At 37.2% G+C, this 18,717-nt stretch overlaps 2 protein-coding genes across 2 annotated transcripts; both read right to left on the reverse strand.

The window, feature by feature from the left end:
* Positions 1-2,344: 2,344 nt before the first annotated feature.
* LOC117320620 (uncharacterized protein K02A2.6-like) lies at positions 2,345-4,504 on the reverse strand. Its single transcript, XM_033875180.1, has one exon. The coding sequence runs from the start codon at positions 4,502-4,504 to the stop codon at positions 2,345-2,347; it is 2,160 nt and encodes a 719-aa protein (XP_033731071.1).
* Positions 4,505-9,717: 5,213 nt separating this feature from the next.
* LOC117320621 (protein eyes shut homolog) lies at positions 9,718-18,181 on the reverse strand. Its single transcript, XM_033875181.1, has 5 exons — positions 17,431-18,181; positions 16,884-16,997; positions 16,462-16,605; positions 14,105-14,248; positions 9,718-9,884 (listed from the first exon to the last, which is right to left on the reverse strand). The coding sequence occupies exons 1-5, from the start codon at positions 17,582-17,584 to the stop codon at positions 9,718-9,720; spliced, it is 723 nt and encodes a 240-aa protein (XP_033731072.1). The 5' UTR covers positions 17,585-18,181.
* Positions 18,182-18,717: the final 536 nt, after the last annotated feature.

Below are 18,717 nucleotides of genomic sequence, written 5' to 3' on the forward strand. Positions count from 1 at the left end.
TTTGGTCCCCCAAAAAACCCCCCAAACCCCCGCCCCGGGGAAAAAGGGGTTTTTTGGGTACCACCTTAACCCCCCCGCCCTTTGATTTTTTTTGGTACCACTAACCCTTGTTTTTTTTGGGTAACCCAAACCCTAACCGGGCCCCCTGATTTTTGGGTTTCCCCCAAATTTTTAAACCCCCTTGATTTTTTTTTTTTTTTTTTACCACAAAACCCTATGCCCTTTTTTACCACTACCCTGATTGTACCACTAACCCTTGTTTTTCCACAACCCCTTGATTTTCCCACAACCTTGATTGTACCCCCCGGTACCCAAATTGATGTTAACCCAACCATAACCCTTATGTTACCACAACCTTGGTAAAATTTTGTGCCACAACCCCTTTGACGGGGCCCCTTTACCCCCCCACGTGACCAAAAACTCATTACGTGTGCCATATTTACTCACTTTAGCAATTACCTATCACGGTTACCAATAAATCCTCATGTTTACCACCAACCCTCATGTTTAACACCAACCTATCATCTCTACCAATTTTAACTGTCGTCCGGGGGCCAACTCAGAAGCTTCCATGTGGTTACTATGGCAGCCCAATCCATATAGTTGAATTCGCCGTCCCCTTATACCACTATATACCAATTTTCATAAAAATTGGACAATGTTTTAATTTCGACCAATCAGAGGCCAGAAAATGGCGGTCATTTTTTCCCCAAAAAATAGATACAGTCATTGTTTTTGCAGTGCCATACTACACCAGACAATATATATATTTCGACCAATCAGAAGTCATCTCTAAGGCGGCTTTTTTTTTTTTCATTTCAACTTTGTTTATACAAATTTCAAAGTTCATCTTGTAACCATCCCTCCGGAAGTTTTACTGAATTCCATTGAAAAGTAAAAGAGTTATAGCGAATACAGTTTTTAGCCAATCAGAGGACGTAACGGCTATCTTGGCTGACCGTTAGGAAACCCAATATACAATGTAGATTACGCACATCTGCAATGTATAAGGATTGTTGCCACTGGAAGAGTGTGCAGGAAAGGCGAAGTGTCGTTGGATTCTTCTTTACAAGTGAATTTGATGTTATTACTGGCATCTATGGTGTTGTGACCCATTCTTGTCTATCTCAAGTATGTCATCATTGTACCGTAAACTGGGCAGTGCTGAAGCGTTGCTGGTAAATGTTGCCTCGGAACCTAAGATTTGTTGCTGCAATATCCTTACATAAAATACGTTCCAAATTTCAGAGATAAGATGCTAGGGCCGTAGGTAATATTTCACGTATCGCGGTTGTAAAAAACTGTTAACACCTTTTTATTCTTTCAGTATATATCGAATTATCAGATATAGATTAATGGTATCAATAAATGCTGGTTATTTCCTTTCGTGGTAAGAGTAGCACGAAAGTTAGGAACTATACACTTATCCATAGAATTACAAACTTCGGACAAGATTTTGAACCTTTCTGTCATAACACCACACCGTATTCCTGGTACAAGTCACTTTATTATACGTCGATCATAGTCATACAAACGCTTAGCATAGTAGGACAGTATTGCTATAGTATACAAACATGTGAGTGACTTCCGTTATACTAATTGACCTACAGTATGGACAATGCGACAATTACCGACTGGTAAAATACATACATGACATCCTCCCTTTTTTACATTTGATATTAAGTATATCACCATAACATGTAACATAGCCGAATGTACAAGATAAACATTATTATTATAATATAAATGTCAATTCAACTCAAATACAGTTGATCTTAATATGTTATGATGTCATGCATTAAATTGTACTATTAAATCATTTCAAAATTGAACTTCTTAATTGTTGTCTGTTATATTCAAGATGTTAATCTATATATGCATACCAATAACATATACATTTGTAGGTGTTGTATAACTGTCCAATTATCAGCAGTTCATAAATGACCAATTATTATTATGAATTCCTCACACATGATAAATGAATCCAAATAATGTTCATCCGGATTATTTTTTTCAGTCATTATAGTCAAGTCTGATCCTCTCTCCCTCTTTCATGAATGGAATTGAAGAATGGCAATCGAGCGGATATAGATTTTTTTTTGAAGTAATTCTTCAGTGACACAATCTTTTAAGCAAATACAAATTAATAAAACTGCGAATAACACATTTATGCATATTTTGCACAATTTAAAGAATATAATGTGACACATAATTCTCACAACACTTCAAATGCACATTTCACTGATTTTGTTTCATTTCTTTCCTGTGTGCATTTTCTCTTTTCATATAATTTTACTATTTTCACAGTATTTTCACCAATTTTCACTAAATTTTCACAAAACTTTTACTGGAATTTCTTTGGTAATTTTACACTGCGGCCACATCTTATTGCTATTGGTTCTTTTACATAATCTTTAGACTTTTCCTTCCTGGGAACTCTATCTACAGGTATGTTGACCGATCGTGACACGGTTTCATTGTTTTCAGGAAACGACGCACGTGTTGGTTTGATATCCTTTCGGTTCCTCCTGTATTTCTTTCCTTTTCTAGTTTCGACAATGTAAGATCTTGGATTTGAATGTTTCGCAACAACTTTGGCCGGTATCCATTTTTCATTCTTCTGAAACATGACAGTTTCACCGTTGTCCAAGGGAGGTAATTCTTTACCTGCATGCTGATCATAGTACATTTTGGCTTTTTCCTTTCTGATTTTCAGTCTCATCTTGATATCAGATGTTGGAATTTTATCAGGTGACAACAGTGGAGCTGTTGTTGGTATATCTGTTTTTAATCTTCGACCAAAAAACATTTGAGCTAGTGAAAGTCCTAGATCTTCAATGACTGTGTTTCTATAAGCTAACAAGCCTTTATATGGATCCTCAGATTTCTTTAATATGTTTTTCACTGTCTGCACAGTTCTTTCAGCTTGTCCGTTCGCCTGCGGATATCTGGGACTTGATGTTGTATGTTCGAATCCATATGTCTTTGAGAATTTCTTGAATTCCTCATTAGCAAACTGTGGACCGTTGTCTGTAATGAGCTTGTCAGGGATGCCATATCTCGACATTTGGCTTTTGAGATATAACATAGTGTTCTTACTACCCATATTGTCTAATTTGGACAACTCCGGCCACTTTGAATAATGGTCAATCGTGACTAAATAGTTATGTCCTTGAAATTCAAATATGTCAGCGGAAATAACAGACCATGGCCTGTTCGGATTTCCCGTCATTATTAATGGCTCCTTTGGATTTTTTCTAGAGTTAGTGGCACATGTTGAACATTTTGACACTGTGTCCTCTATTTCAGAACTCATCCCCGGCCAGTACAGTAGTTCGCGTGCCCGCGATTTGCATTTTACGATTCCAAGGTGTGAACTATGGATTGTTTTGAGCATTTCACGACGTAATGTTTTGGGAACAATGATAGTATGGCTCTTGAACAGTAGGCCATCTATACATGATAGCTCGTCTCTGAATGGCCAATAATGATGAGCTGTCTCTGGTATTTCATGTTTGTTCTCTGGCCATCCCTTGATGATAATTTCTCTGAGCTGTGACAATGCTTCATCTTTTGAGGTCTCGCGTTTGAACTCTTGATATTTCTCTGGTGAAATTGGTAAGTATGACACAATCTGGTTTACTTCAATATCAATATCTGGAACAAGGTTCTCTCTGGTCTCCTTTAGGTAGCTCCGACTCAATGCATCGGCAAGATACATGGTCTTCCCTGGCTTATACACAACATTCAGAGTATATTTCTGTAATGTCAACAACAGTCTTTGTAGTCTTGGTGGAGCACGGTTGAGTGGTTTTCGGAATATCGCTTGTAACGGTTTGTGATCCGATTCGATTGTGACCTCTCGACCAAATATAAATTGGTGATATTTTGTACATCCAAATACTATTGCCAATGTTTCTTTTTCTATTTGCGCGTACCTCTGTTGTGTTTCTGTTAACGCACGCGAGGCATAGGCAATCGGCTGTCCATCTTGGATCAATGCTGCTCCAAGTCCTGTAGAACTAGCATCAACAGTTAGCGTTATCTCTTTACATGGATCATAGTATCGGAGAACTGGTGCTTCAGTCACAAATTGTTTCAATCTCTGGAAACTATCCGTTCCTTTTTTCCAAATCCACTCGGTGTCTTTTAGTAGTAGTTTCCGAAGTGGTGAACTTTCCTCCGAGAGGTTAGGTAGGAATTTACCAAGATATGTAACAAATCCTAGGAATGTTTGAAGTTCTTTCTTGTTTTCAGGTTGACACATTTCTTTGACCGCCCGGCCTTTCTCGTCATCTGGTTTTACACCTCGATCTGTCAGTTTATGTCCGACGTAACTTAGCTCGGTTTGACGGAATCGGCACTTATCTGGGCTCAATTTCAAATTGTATTCTCGTACTCGGTCAAGAACTTTTTTCAAACGTTCATCATGTTGTTCAATGTTTTCACCCCATATCAACAAATCATCGACGATTGCATCACATCCTTCTAGGTCATTTACCATTTCTGAAATGGCTCTCTTGTACACTTCTGGCGCTGATTTTATACCAAATGGTAATCTTCTGAAACTGTACCTCCCAAATGGGCTGTTGAAAGTGCAAAGTTTACTACTCTCCTCATCAAGTTTCAGTTGCCAAAAAACCAGAAGTAGCATCAAGTTTTGTGAACACTTTGGCTTGAGGCATGTTCGCGATAACATCCTCTACAGTTTTCATCGGAAAATGTTCTCTCAATATGGCGCTGTTTAAGTTCTTTGGGTCTATACAAATCCGTATCTTTCCGTTAGGTTTTACTACCGTCACCATAGAATTAACCCATTGTGTAGGGTCTTCCTGTTTCACGATTACACCTCCCTGTTCCATACGGTCCAACTCCTTTTTTATTCTGTCCTTGAGTGCAAACGGAACTTTACGTAGCGCGTCAACAACTGGTGTAACGGTACTATCGGTCTTGATTGTGTGAGTGCCTGGCATACACCCTAAACCTTTGAATATATCTCAATAATCATGCTTAATATCATCTGGGATAGACGTTTCCCTGATTTCATTCACCTGTGACGGTTGGTTTCTCTGTACTAATCCCATCTTTGAGCAGGTTTGAGCTCCTAATATAGCTTTAACATTTCCTCGGACAACCTCAAATGTCTGATGATAAATTTTATCATTCACTGTGCATGGTAATGTTATTTTACCTTCAGATTTTATCTGATGTCCTGAGTATGACCTCGATGTAGATTGTGGTTGTTTCACTTCACAGGTTTTTGATATCTTGTTGACAAAGTTGTACGGAATTATGTTGCACTGTGCACCTGTGTCTAATCGGATTTTGATTTTCTGTCCACACACATCCATATTTTCTGACCAATCGTCTGAAGTTACATTGTTTTTTTCAATGTGTCCGACAAAGAGTTCGTCTGATGATGCCTCACTGTTGTCCGTGTCATAATAGACTGCGGCTTCCTCGACAGAGTGTACTTTTTTCAATTTAGTTCTACACATACTAGAGAAATGATCTTTCCCTTTACACTTGTTGCACGTTTTTCCTTTTGCTGGGCATTTATGTGGTGTCGACCTCATGACATAACCGCATCTTGAACATTTTGACTCTTGCTCTGAAGGTGTGCGAGTGTTTTTACGCGAGGGCTGAACATGTGTTGTATTGCCTCTTTTATTTTGTTTACTTCCAAAGTTCTGTCCTTGTATGGCGTTGACTTCAGTTGTAGAGCTAACACACGACATAATTTTAGCTTGATTGTGTGATACTTGGTATATTCTCACAACATCTATAGCCTTGGCTAATGTCAAATCAGATCCTATGTTGATCAATTTCTCGCGAATTTTGGGGTTTCTGATTCCTATCACAATTCTATCTCTCACCATTTCTTCTCGCATTTCATTGGTATATTGACAGTCTTTCACTTTAATCTGTATATCTGTCATAAATTGTTCAAAGGGCTCGTCATTGCCTTGCATTCTTGTTTGAAATTTATATCTGTTATATATTACGTTTGACCTGGGCTTTACATATGCCTCAAAGTTTGTGAAGTACGATGTTAACTTTTTTGCATCATCATCTGATAGGTTCCACGTTGAATAGATACTTCGACCTTTCTCTCCAACCCATATCATCAGGTAACTACATTTTTCAAGTTCGCTTTTACCTTTTAGTGGTCCAGTCAACATGAACTCCACGTGTTGCTCGAATGTTTTCCATTCCGTTTCCAAGTCTTCGGAACTCCAGTCCATCCTTGGGACTTCCCCAGCCAAATTAAACATAGCCATGTTAAAGTCGTTTTTAAGGACAATTCTGGGCTATTTGATATGCATTTGCTGGTATCTGGGCGACGATGTTCTTGGATTCTGACACCATGTCATAACACCACACCGTATTCCTGGTACAAGTCACTTTATTATACGTCGATCATGGTCATACAAATGCTTAGCATAGTAGGACAGTATTGCTATAGTATACAAACATGTGAGTGACTTCCGTTATACTAATTGACCTACAGTATGGACAATAGCGACAATTACCGACTGGTAAAATACATACATGACACTTTCTTAATTAAACTATTGTTTGATCTTTGTAACCCATAAAAGAATAAAACTTTTCGATTTTACTGACATAGGCCACGCACAGCGATACTCTGAGCAAACATAAGTAAAATAACACGTGACCTGTTGTGATTACCACAGTACCGAAATATATTGTCATGGTCCATTAGTGTAACATGCGTTGTGAACGGATAACGGAAACATACATGTAGCCAATTGACACCGTAAGAAATAAGTTAAAGTTTTACACTAACTAGCCATGTATGGCCCTTGTCGGTACTGCGGTTTGTTTATATTTTACATTGAGCGGATACAGAGTAAATCGCCTATTCTTAAGTCTAGACAACCACACATGAAAAGAAACACTTACTCTCTAAACAATCGTCTTGAGCTTGATCCCAATACTCGTTTTCTGGGCAGCCACACACCGCGTCATCCTGTATACAAATAAGATTATTTTTGCAGCTGTTTCCGATATCGGATGGACAAGTCTGGTTGAAGTCGTGTTCTGAAACATAGAAGACGGCATAAAATGTCACTAACGAGATATATTGATACATTCCAGTTATATTTCAGCTTATTTAAATGATTAAATAGCAGGAGGCCGGGTGGTCACATTCAACTTTGAAAAGGTACGGAATCAGCTGATTGACTCCTGGGTTTTCTCCGGGTACTCCGCTTACCTCTCACATCTTCCCTGCCTCTGTCAAGGTCGGCAATAGCGATAACTATAATCTAGAAGTTTTGTTATATGTTTACGAAATAAAGAACAATTTAATGTTAGTGTTAACCTATTTATTGCGACACAGGTTATACCAACTTATACTACGCCTGGTGGCCTTACTATGGGAGGAAACCAGAGTACCCCGAGAAAATCCACTTGGTCAGACAGATGATCCCATGCCTTTATCACGTCCGGAGTCGAACCTTGGCCGCCAAGGTAAAAGGCAATTATGTTGCCACCCAACCCGCTTGTGTCAATGGTACTGACATCAAATATACAATCATTGTTCTTATTATTTTGATTTTTGATGAAATCTATGGAGCAGTTATCATATTCATTTTTCGCATTTGTTTTTACATTCATTCTTACATTCTTATATATAGCTGTGCTATCCACTTGTATTTCTTTGTAAACATATAGCATGGTCAGTATATACATGGATTTATAGACTAATTAGAGGTCGTAAACTACTCTCACTATAATAGCCATTGAAAGCGTAACGATATAAAACTGAATTATATTCAGTTAAAATAAGATTATGTTAAAATACCACTTACGTATGATACACGAACTAGACTTACGTATGATACACGAACTAGACTTACGTATGATACACGAACTAGACTTATTCCAGTAGGAGCCCGTGCCACAGAGACATTGCATTTTGTCATCAGAAGAGGTACAAGTCAAACCCAGATATTTTAAGCACTGCTCATCTTCGGTACACTCACCGCCGTAAGGTATAGCTGGTGACCAAATAGAAAACATCATGACAGGTATAAAACGTTATAATCTTGAATTTAACTGTAAATTAATATTACCTTTAAAATATATTACATGAATGATGCCTTTTATTTGGATATACGATAAATATTGATCGCAGAAAGAAGAGTAATCGTGATCAACTGAATAAAAAGAATAGACTGTTGTATGACTTCATAGAGACAGGTACATAAGTTATGAAAATTATGTAGCGTAGAGTAGATAATTAATTTTGTGAGAACTTTAGTGAATATCCTGTACAATTGTATATTGTCTTGGTTTTTTTTTCCATTGGGAAGGATGAATTACTTCCCTTACATTTTAGCAATTCAATAGAAAACCACAATGTAGCCTTTCCTATAGTTGAGATTGTGTATTACTATGTGATAGTTTTAACAAAAAATGCTTTGTTATTGTTCAAGGTGTCCTGTTTTGTTCTGGATATTTTCGTCATTTAATAAATTTACAATCACTTTCAATTTTGTTTTGGTATAACATTTACATGTATGTCTACTACATCTAAAAAAACAATCTAAGCTTCAATGGCTGCCAGTGTGTTTCTATTCAATTTTGATCTAACCTAGAGAACATAAACACTATTCAAGCTATAATCATCATCGTTACCCTTCAGATTCTGTTTTTATCTTTTCAAACCAAAACATAATTGATAATTTGAGGACGCTGTTAAAAAGTTATTTGATCTGTTTGTCTTGAATAGGTATATTTCTTTACGATGGACACCATTTTATGCATTAGCATCGCCAAAACACTACTTGCAATGCCTCTCGAATGCATAGGCGATCTTTTTAACAACACCAATAGTCTCGCGGGGAAGAAGAATGCTTTCCGTCCGTCTAATACAAAATGACAGATTCTTGTATAAAAAAAACACACAAAATATACCGAGAACATATTCGATCTTAATGAGGCGAGACGCAACTATGAATATAGCTTCCAATAAGTTGGAGGATCTCAGGAATAAACAATGATAACGAGCTTAACTATGTCATACGTTCAATTGCGTCTATTTGTCTGTGCTAATTAACAAAGATCAGTGAATTTTTCATTATTTAATTAAGGATTAACATCAATTATTTTTTCTGTTATACAGTCATAACAGAAAAAACTGGAGTGTACTCTAAATAAACCGCGAAGCGATTTATGAAGAGAGTACACTCCAGTTTTTTTTTATGTTATGACTGTATAACAGAAAAAATAATTAATGTTAATTCTTATAATTTAATTTCGTCTTATACACACCAAGATATTTCACTTTCTTTGGCGAACTCTTTTCTGTGATAAATTATTACGCAGCGTCATCAGCCAATCAAAAATGACGTTACATTTCGCAACGTCAAAAATTTTGTTATGGAGGTATAACAAAATTATTTCAGCCAATGAAAATGCGTGTTTCATACAAAATTAAATTATATCGAAATAACGCTTTGGGAAACCTTACTTAAAATTTTGTATACTTAAAAGTGATCATTAATTCGGTTGAATGTCGTACATGGATACTTCACGAAATCGTCATCATATGCCAATAATTCGCCATACTCGCAAAATAAAACGAATGAACGAATAATCCCAAAATGAATACGATGTTGTGTAAACATCATTATGAGAATTTTGAATGTACTTTACGTGATATTGCTTGCCGTACCATTCATTTTATCATGTTAATCTCATACCTGGTAGACATACCGGTGTCTCTCCATTCAAATAATGCTGATCGCCACACGAACAAAAAGACATGTACGTCTCACCAAGACGTTGACACACCATTATTTCCAGACAAACGCCTGCGATATTAACATCACACTCCTGACCGTATGACTTAGCTGAAACAAGACAATTTGGCAAACTACCGCACTGGAAAATATATGTACCAATAATGCACATATGATGAATTTGTGTAGAAACTAATTCAACGGACAGCCAAATAATATTATATAGATCCATGGTATGTAGTAATCAAATAATCGCAGTTAGTAGGTACACGTACCAATGTGAATGACATTAGAATATCACTTCGTTTATACCTGAAGTGCTAATTAATACAGGGGAAACGAATATGTAATGACGGAATCGAATAAGTAATGTTTAAATAAGTAATAAGAAACGAATATGCAATGATAGAATCGAATAAGTAGTGGAATAAGCATTAAGTAATCAACTTCACGGATGCCACTATTAGATGGCAATATCAGAAGTACAATGTACTGTACATTCTTTTAAGTGGACTCATACCCCAAATAAATTTCAGTGACAATTCGTCTTTTTTCCTTTATGTAGGTATCAAAATGTAGGTCAGAGCGACCTGTTTTTTTGTATACATGCCACATCAATTTATGTACGTGAACCCATGCCCAAAATAAGAAGTTCCAGTGACGGGAAGTGAAGACCCGAACAATTATGTTTGTTTGATGTAGGTTAAATGTAAAAATATTGGTCACTTTTAGGAAATGAAGCACTACTTCACATTTGTAAACCCATGCCTAATTAAAGTTTCGGTGACAAGTAGTGCAGGATATAAAGCCAAGACTTTCTTAAAGCAAGACATTTCATCTAATATCAATGTATGCATTATGGTTATACACATACCAGGAACAAAGATCAACCATCTGATTTGATGAAATGTGCCGTTTTGTGTTATTTTATAAGCAAATTGAACAATATACATGTACTTGTTTCTGTAGCATGCGACTTGGAAAAAAAGAACAAGCGAATGCTTCAACATATTTCCTGCCTATGAGTGTGTACAAACTTCATCTGATAAAATTCTTGTAGAATAGTGGGATAATGGTAGTGACTTCCAGTTTTAAACAACAAAAAGTATTGTTCGCACGTTTTGTCCGATCTACAAAACAATTTTGCTCGTAGGAAATCATGAAATTACGGTGGTTTATTTAGGACATGTAAAATGTTATTTTCTGTATTGATTATCCCGAGCGACCGACACAGTTTTCCGAGCGTTCGACTTAACTTCTCGGGCACTCTACTTAACTTCTTGAGCGTTCGACTTTGATTTACTGTCTTGATAGGAATAGAATCATTCATGTTTGCCATGAGTTTGAGCTAAAACAAAGAGATAATAAGATTGCGTTTTGTCACAGTTTGGATTTACTCTATCAACTCGTCACTAATTAAGACAAAGTCTTCATCCAATAAAGTTTGTCGACAAAATCGTTTGGACATTCTAGGTATAGCATATTTGATTAACAATCATCCTTATCACTAATTATTAACCGCATGAATATTGATTAACATACACAATTTGATAACCACTCCCACAACCTAGAAGCAACTTATAAATATGTACTTTGGAAAGTTATCGTGATACAATTATCACAGGATTGCAGAGAAATTAAAAAAAGGGCGGCAGCGCGATAACTTTTATTTGTTCAAATCTCTCATTGTTGAAACTTTAAACGTTTTTTTTTAACAAAAAAATAATATTTAAATGCATTTCTACCAAGCAAGTATCAATATGGCATTAATTAATTCAATATTTTGTCTTTAAAATGCAACAAACGCTAGTAGTTTTTTTTTACATTTGAATGTTTTTTGGCAATGTCCATGGTTTTTATATTTTTTAAGCGAGATGGTCCTGATTTCCTATCATTTTTATCGTTTTGTTTTGGCTTATTTGTATGGTAAACTAATTGATCTTGCAATAGAGTAACACATTTTTCGTGTTACAAAGCATAACCAATCTGTATGAAATGTTATAGATGGACTGCTAGTCAACGTTCGTCAATAAAAACGAATTACGTATCTAGGTATCAAGTATCTACGTGGAGTAATTTTTACTTTTCGAGTTTGTTTATATCTGTATAATAGTCCTGTATATAATGCAATAACGTGGTACTGAGATGTTATAACTCAAAGTGCTTCCTCTGAAACTTGTAACAAAAATCTGTGAGCTTCACAATCATTCCTGGGGACAGTTTAGACACGAGGGAACGAGCAAATAAACGATCATGCGATATTCTCCACCGGTGTCAACACCAAAACAACAAGTGTGTTTAGTTTTGTATATTAAGTGTAATTTTAAGTGCAAATTAAAATATCACTCGAGAATACAAAGAAACATATCATCATTGGAAAGACCTATTGACGGGTGTATAAAACAAATCAAAAGAATACAGACATGGAAAGGAAACTTTCACTTTTACTCAAAACTCATCACGAAGTCTTTATAAGAACAACAGATAATGGATAACAAATTATAGTGTAGGTAAGCGTCATATCAATCTAGGAAATATTATATTCTAAAAGGGACACGTGGTGTCGGCAACAAGTGGTTAGTTATGAGTTCTGAACGGCCCATCAAAAACTATTAGGGTCATTAGGACCAAAGAATGAGTAAAATGGGAGAAACGAAACATGTAGAAATGTAGATATATATATATTAGCCTCAAATACAGGTTAAAGTGGCTATGGTTACTCAAATCTTATAATAAATACCGACACCTATTAGACAGTTCAACATTTTGTTGATGTTATCAGTTTTGAAGAATGTTTGGACTTGATATACTGTTATAAACATTTCTTCATGTTGTTTCTTAATGCAATCAAAAATAATGTTAAACTGTAAATGGTTCTTTGCATGCAATACACCCAGGCTGATCCTCACGCTTCAGTAAGTAGAATATGTATTGGCCATCCTAAGATTGGAAAAGACAACCTCGTCTCGATAGTTGTTTCTGTAACAAGGACACCACTTACCGAATCTTGCTTCCAGCGTGTGTAATTTATTGTATATATTTATTGGCGGCAAGCAACTTGCCTATCGCATAATGCATAGATAGACCATCCCGGGGTGTCCAAACAAGTAATGTACCTACCACAATCTATTTAGACAGATTATCCCGGGGACGTCGACAACAAGTAATGTACCTACCACAATCTATTTAGACAGATTATCCCGGGGACGTCGACAACAAGTAATGTACCTACCACAATCTATTTAGACAGATTATCCCGGGGACGTCGACAACAAGTAATGTACCTACCACAATCTATTTAGACAGATTATCCCGGGGACGTCGACAACAAGTAATGTACCTACCACACTCTATTTAGACAGATTATCCCGGGGACGTCGACAACAAGTAATGCACCTACCACAATCTATTTAGACAGATTATCCCGGGACGTCGACAACAAGTAATGTACCTACCACACTCTATTTAGACAGATTATCCCGGGTACGTCGACAACAAGTAATGTACCTACCACACTCTATTTAGACAGATTATCCCGGGACGTCGACAACAAGTAATGTACCTACCACAATCTATTTAGACAGATTATCCCGGGGACGTCGACAACAAGTAATGTACCTACCACAATATATTTAGACAGATTATCCCGGGGTGTCGAAACAAGTAATGTACCTACCACACTCTATTTAGACAGATTATCCCGGGGACGTCGACAACAAGTAATGTACCTACCACAATCTATTTAGACAGATTATCCCGGGGACGTCGACAACAAGTAATGCACCTACCACAATCTATTTAGACAGATTATCCCGGGACGTCGACAACAAGTAATGTACCTACCACACTCTATTTAGACAGATTATCCCGGGGACGTCGACAACAAGTAATGTACCTACCACACTCTATTTAGACAGATTATCCCGGGACGTCGACAACAAATAATGTACCTACCACAATCTATTTAGACAGATTATCCCGGGGACGTCGACAACAAGTAATGTACCTACCACAATATATTTAGACAGATTATCCCGGGGTGTCCAAACAAGTAATGTACCTACCACACTCTATTTAGACAGATTATCCCGGGACGTCGACAACAAGTAATGTACCTACCACAATCTATTTAGACAGATTATCCCGGGGACGTCGACAACAAGTAATGTACCTACCACAATCTATTTAGACAGATTATCCCGGGGACGTCGACAACAAGTAATGTACCTACCACACTCTATTTGGACAGATTATCCCGGGACGTCGACAACAAGTAATGCACATCCTATACTTTAGGTAAAAATAATGAAACTATAATAACTTTACCATACCTTTATCACATTCGTAATCGGTTGGGTTCCAGTACCAATCTGCATTACAGAGACATTTATAGGCCCCGTCGACAGCTTGACATGATAGCTGTTCTTCACAGACATTGATTGCGCTGACGTCACAACTTTGGTCATATGTTCTCCCTGTAAATATGATATAATAGTTGTTAATTTTGTTGTTATTGCTTACAGTGGAAATCAAACGTAAATCTACAGATTCAGTCATTCCTCTGCACAATACTGTGCACAATACATTGTAATATCAATATGGTATTTTATACATCACACCCGATATAATGATTATTGAGCTGCCGCATTCTGCCGTTTCTTCCATCCAGGACTCAAAAGTGTATAAAAATCAACCATTGAGATATGGAAATAAAAATGAGTGAAACGATCAACATGCAGAAGGACCTGGGTCTAAGGTTAACCTACATGTGAAGTTTGAAAAAATATTCCTCTCAGTTTTTCTCAAGGAAAACCGATAACAAACTTCAGCTGTCATAATAAATAATGCTGGCAGTTAGGCGGCCATTTTTTAAATAGATAAGTTTCAAAATCAAATGGGCACACCACGAAGTTCGAGAAAAATGCTTCTAATAAATATAAAGAAATCGCGTTAACAAACTCCAATTGTCAAAACCAAAGATGGCCGCTTGGCGGGTATTCTTATTTCTAGATCAGACTCAAAATCAAATGTGAACAACTTGAGACAGAGGGACATGTACATCCGGTAGACATTTTGTTTCCTGGACCAGACTCAAAATCAATGTAAAGAGCTAGCGGCCAAGGAAAACCTATATGTGAAGTTCGAATTCGTGCCAACTATTCCCGGAAAATAGCGATAGCATGGATTGACGGATGGCCGGGTAATACACCACGGACAACGGACTCAGGTCGATTAGAATAGCCTCCCACCTGATTATTGTGTGTTATAAAAACAATTGATCGATTTTACTTAAACCCCAATGATTTTTCCTTCCCCAACAGGGTTTCGTCCGTCTGACTCTGTGAGAGGAGTTGCCTCCTTTTATGCAGCATTGACTCCCCTTCGGCAAATAATACCCTGACAGTTTAAGAAAAATCCTGTTATTTCTGCGAAGTAAGAACTGTAAGGTCCCGTCCTCAGGTCCCTGGGGGTCAGACTCACCATTTCTAATAAATGTGTCCTCCTTACCCATAGTCTGTTTCAGATTAAATACGGACCAAATCCTCCATTCCTAAAGAGGAAGATGGTTTTTAAGAATTTGCTATATTTTTTTCTCTGCTGTACCCATCCCCGTAGGCCCCCGGGTGAAATTGTTCATGACTATTAGGGACTTAGGAACATGTGAAGGACGCCAAGCCATAGAAAAACCTTAGCGGTCCCGTGGACCAGGTGAGGTAAAAGTAAAAAGAGATCTAAATAATTTATGTATCTACATGTATAATGTTACAACGGTATGGGGCTATACCTATGTAATAAGTGATGCCAGTATTAGGAAAAAAACAAAAATGACTTATCAATAGATAATCTACTCAATATATACGATATCAGTGTTAGTAATACAGTGTTGTCGCTGTGCAGATGAAATAAAATTCATCGAAATTCGTTATGGTGAGTTTGGTGTAATATACAAACTTGTCCGACAAAATCCACTTCCCTTGTCCCAGTACTTGTCCTCAGTGTATAGACACCCGGGAGTACCACAACGGTCAGAACAGACGAATTTAGTCTGACAGAAAGACGGTATGTTGACGTCATATGTCGCGTGATATCACAATCCTTCGATAACAAATCAGGGGCTGATTACTTGATTAGAACTATGCGTAAGCTTTGTTTTGTTTTCTGGTATTAAATGTCCTAGTAACAGCCAGGGCCATATGAGGACGGGGGTCAAGGAGACATTGCATCGGGACAGGACAGTACGGGGCGTGACGGGACGCGGCGGGACAGGATGGGACGGGGCGGGATGGGTATGGGTAACACTAGCATATTTGATCCCGTGACATTAGATACTGGTAACGATTATTCATTTTAACATTCATCTCACCATGCTTAACGCCTAATACAAGGTTTCTTGGTCTCTTGTTTAGTTAAAATAAATAACCATAATTTGACTCTCTTGAACTTGAATGTAGGTCAAAGAAATTCGTGTGAACAGACTAGGTGGCCATTCACTCCAGCAGTTTAAAGGGTCCGCACCTCTCGGTTATTGATCACAAGAGAAAACGTTGTTTAAGAGAACAGTTAACACCAGACGAACACCGGGCGGACGGACACAGGAGGGACACGGACTGACAACGGACGCTTCCAGGAAGATGAGCTTAGAATCATGCATTATTCATTGGTAGTAAATTAGTCTGAATATACATACTTTTCTTACAAATTCCTAATGTATTATCCAAGTACTTGTCCTCAGGGCACAGACACTTGGGAGAACCACCACGGTCAGAACAGATGAATCTGGTATCACAGGAAGAATGTATGTTGACGTCACATGTCTCGTTATATCCCGACTCTGTGATATCAAACAACAAGCTAATTATCTTACACAGTTCGCTATACTACATACTAGAATGTCACAGTACTATGTTTATTGTTGTACTGTTTCATATTATCTATTTAAGGCCAGCCTCTTTTGTGTGTGAGCATCGTGCCTGTACAAGATATCAAACACTCCATACCAATTGACTTAAATGATTGCACACGACTTCCAAACTGTATCCCGCCTTTCACACGTTTCTGAGATACTGATAGTACATGTTGTATACAACAGATTGACTGAAGATGTCTCACCTATAAATCGGCAGTAAAACTTTAATGAAATGTCACAACTGACTTCCCTATAAGACGGGTTGTCGTTTCCACCGGCATAAGATAATCTTTTACAAAAGATGCCGTCAGTTGAACCTGACAAATAAAAAAAAAGCTTCCATGTTTGCTTGTGTAATTCCACAAGTATTTCATTTATGTCGCGTGTGAAGAAGTTAATGAGCATGGTACATGTAATAGTAATGGATATCATCTTAATGCCGCTTATAAATTGCCCTTCAAAACATTATATCTTCTCTTGGTTATCAGAGTCTATCTACATCAAAGAAGCAAGCAAGAAAGATTGCACAATAAAAGGGTTATTGATAAGAACGTCAGTTTGATAAAAGATTCGGCATTACACAGATTCAGTTTATGATCCGATATTAACGAAAGATTTTATATTTAACAAATTTAAATATATAAAAGATCTAAAACAAAAATGCCAAAGCATTACCTATCAGTTAACATAAGATAACGGACACGATTGACACTTGTCAAGATATATAAATATTGTATCTAATGATATTACCTGGGACATACTGCAGACGGCGAAAACCTCCAAACCAAGTCGAGGAATCAAACGTACATGTATCAGGTACTGGACGAGGAAAACTATCCGCATTTGTGCAACTATATGCTGCCTCTCCCCATCCAGTGTTAACGCTAATTCCCCCTGAATCCATAATTACCAAAATAAGGCATTACATAACGCCGTCATAAGTCATTTCAAATCATCTTCAATATTGAATCGAAATATAATATATCTGTATGCTTGTCTTACTGTGTGGATTCTTGAGCTTCATTATGAACATTTTTTCTGCGTATCGTCATCATTTTATCTGATTGACAGACGATTCGAAATTCACGTACACGTATAATGGTTCTTGCATTTGGTTGGTTCAATACTCGTTTTAGACCGATATATTCTCTTTTTTTCTTCTAAATCATGTGATAAGTTGGGACTTAGCATATTAATTCCAAAAATGATCTAAGAAGAACTTATAAACGGCAACTTTCAACTGTCAAAATCAAATGTAGCCATCTATTCGTTATTTCACGTTTCCAGATGGGTACCACCACGGTCCAACCGGAACTTACATATTCTGATTTTGCAGAAGATAGACGCCGGACAGCTATCTTTGATTTTGATGGTTGAAATTTGTTACATATATAATTATTTCTTGAGAATCACCGGGATGAGTTTTGATATATAATGATGTGGTATACCTAGCCTGACTGAAGCATATTTAAATCTATTGATACGGAACGTTGCCAATCAATTTCACTCATTTACTCCCACTCCTCACAGAAAAAAGAAAAAAAAAAAACTACTGGCCCAACAGGCGGGGTTATAGTCTATTATAATAACATTGTAATTATGTAACAGGAGCTGACCTAGAAAGGGATTATGTAGAGCTTTGGTTATATATCATAATTACTAACAATTAATTATCATATGTCATTGATATCGACATAACATAATGCGGTGCTCCACTCTCTACATGTAAAGGAAAATATGTCTTACACGCATGCGCAAACTGGTTTGTTTTGAAGAATGGCTCGCTGGAAATCGAAGCCACACGTTTGTTAGACAAAATACAGATTTGTTAAACGTGAAAAGCCACGAAGAATTGACCGTGAAACTTTGTTGGTTCGCCCTAGTTTTAGATGTTTACTTCATACTGAATTGTTGACGGACGTAACTGAGCAGATCTGATGCAAATTAAATGAAGAGTAACTCATAAAGTCAAGCATTGAGACTTATTAATGTGTCTACACGAATAACACCCGACAGCGCCACATTCTTTGATTCTAT

The sequence above is a fragment of the Pecten maximus genome, unplaced genomic scaffold, assembly GCF_902652985.1.
Source record: "Pecten maximus unplaced genomic scaffold, xPecMax1.1, whole genome shotgun sequence".
NCBI classification, from domain to species: Eukaryota; Metazoa; Mollusca; class Bivalvia; order Pectinida; family Pectinidae; genus Pecten; species Pecten maximus.

Excerpts from the sequence above, each read along its gene's own strand:
- LOC117320621 (XM_033875181.1), bottom strand. The coding sequence starts at position 17,584 with ATGGATTCAGGGGGAATTAGCGTTAACACTGGATGGGGAGAGGCAGCA. Across the intron at positions 16,606-16,883 it reads GTTTTACTGCCGATTTATAG|AGTCGGGATATAACGAGACA; the intron begins GTGAGACATCTT and ends TTGATATCACAG. Across the intron at positions 14,249-16,461 it reads ATTAGGAATTTGTAAGAAAA|GGAGAACATATGACCAAAGT; the intron begins GTATGTATATTC and ends TCATATTTACAG.
- LOC117320620 (XM_033875180.1), bottom strand. The coding sequence starts at position 4,504 with ATGGTAAATGACCTAGAAGGATGTGATGCAATCGTCGATGATTTGTTG.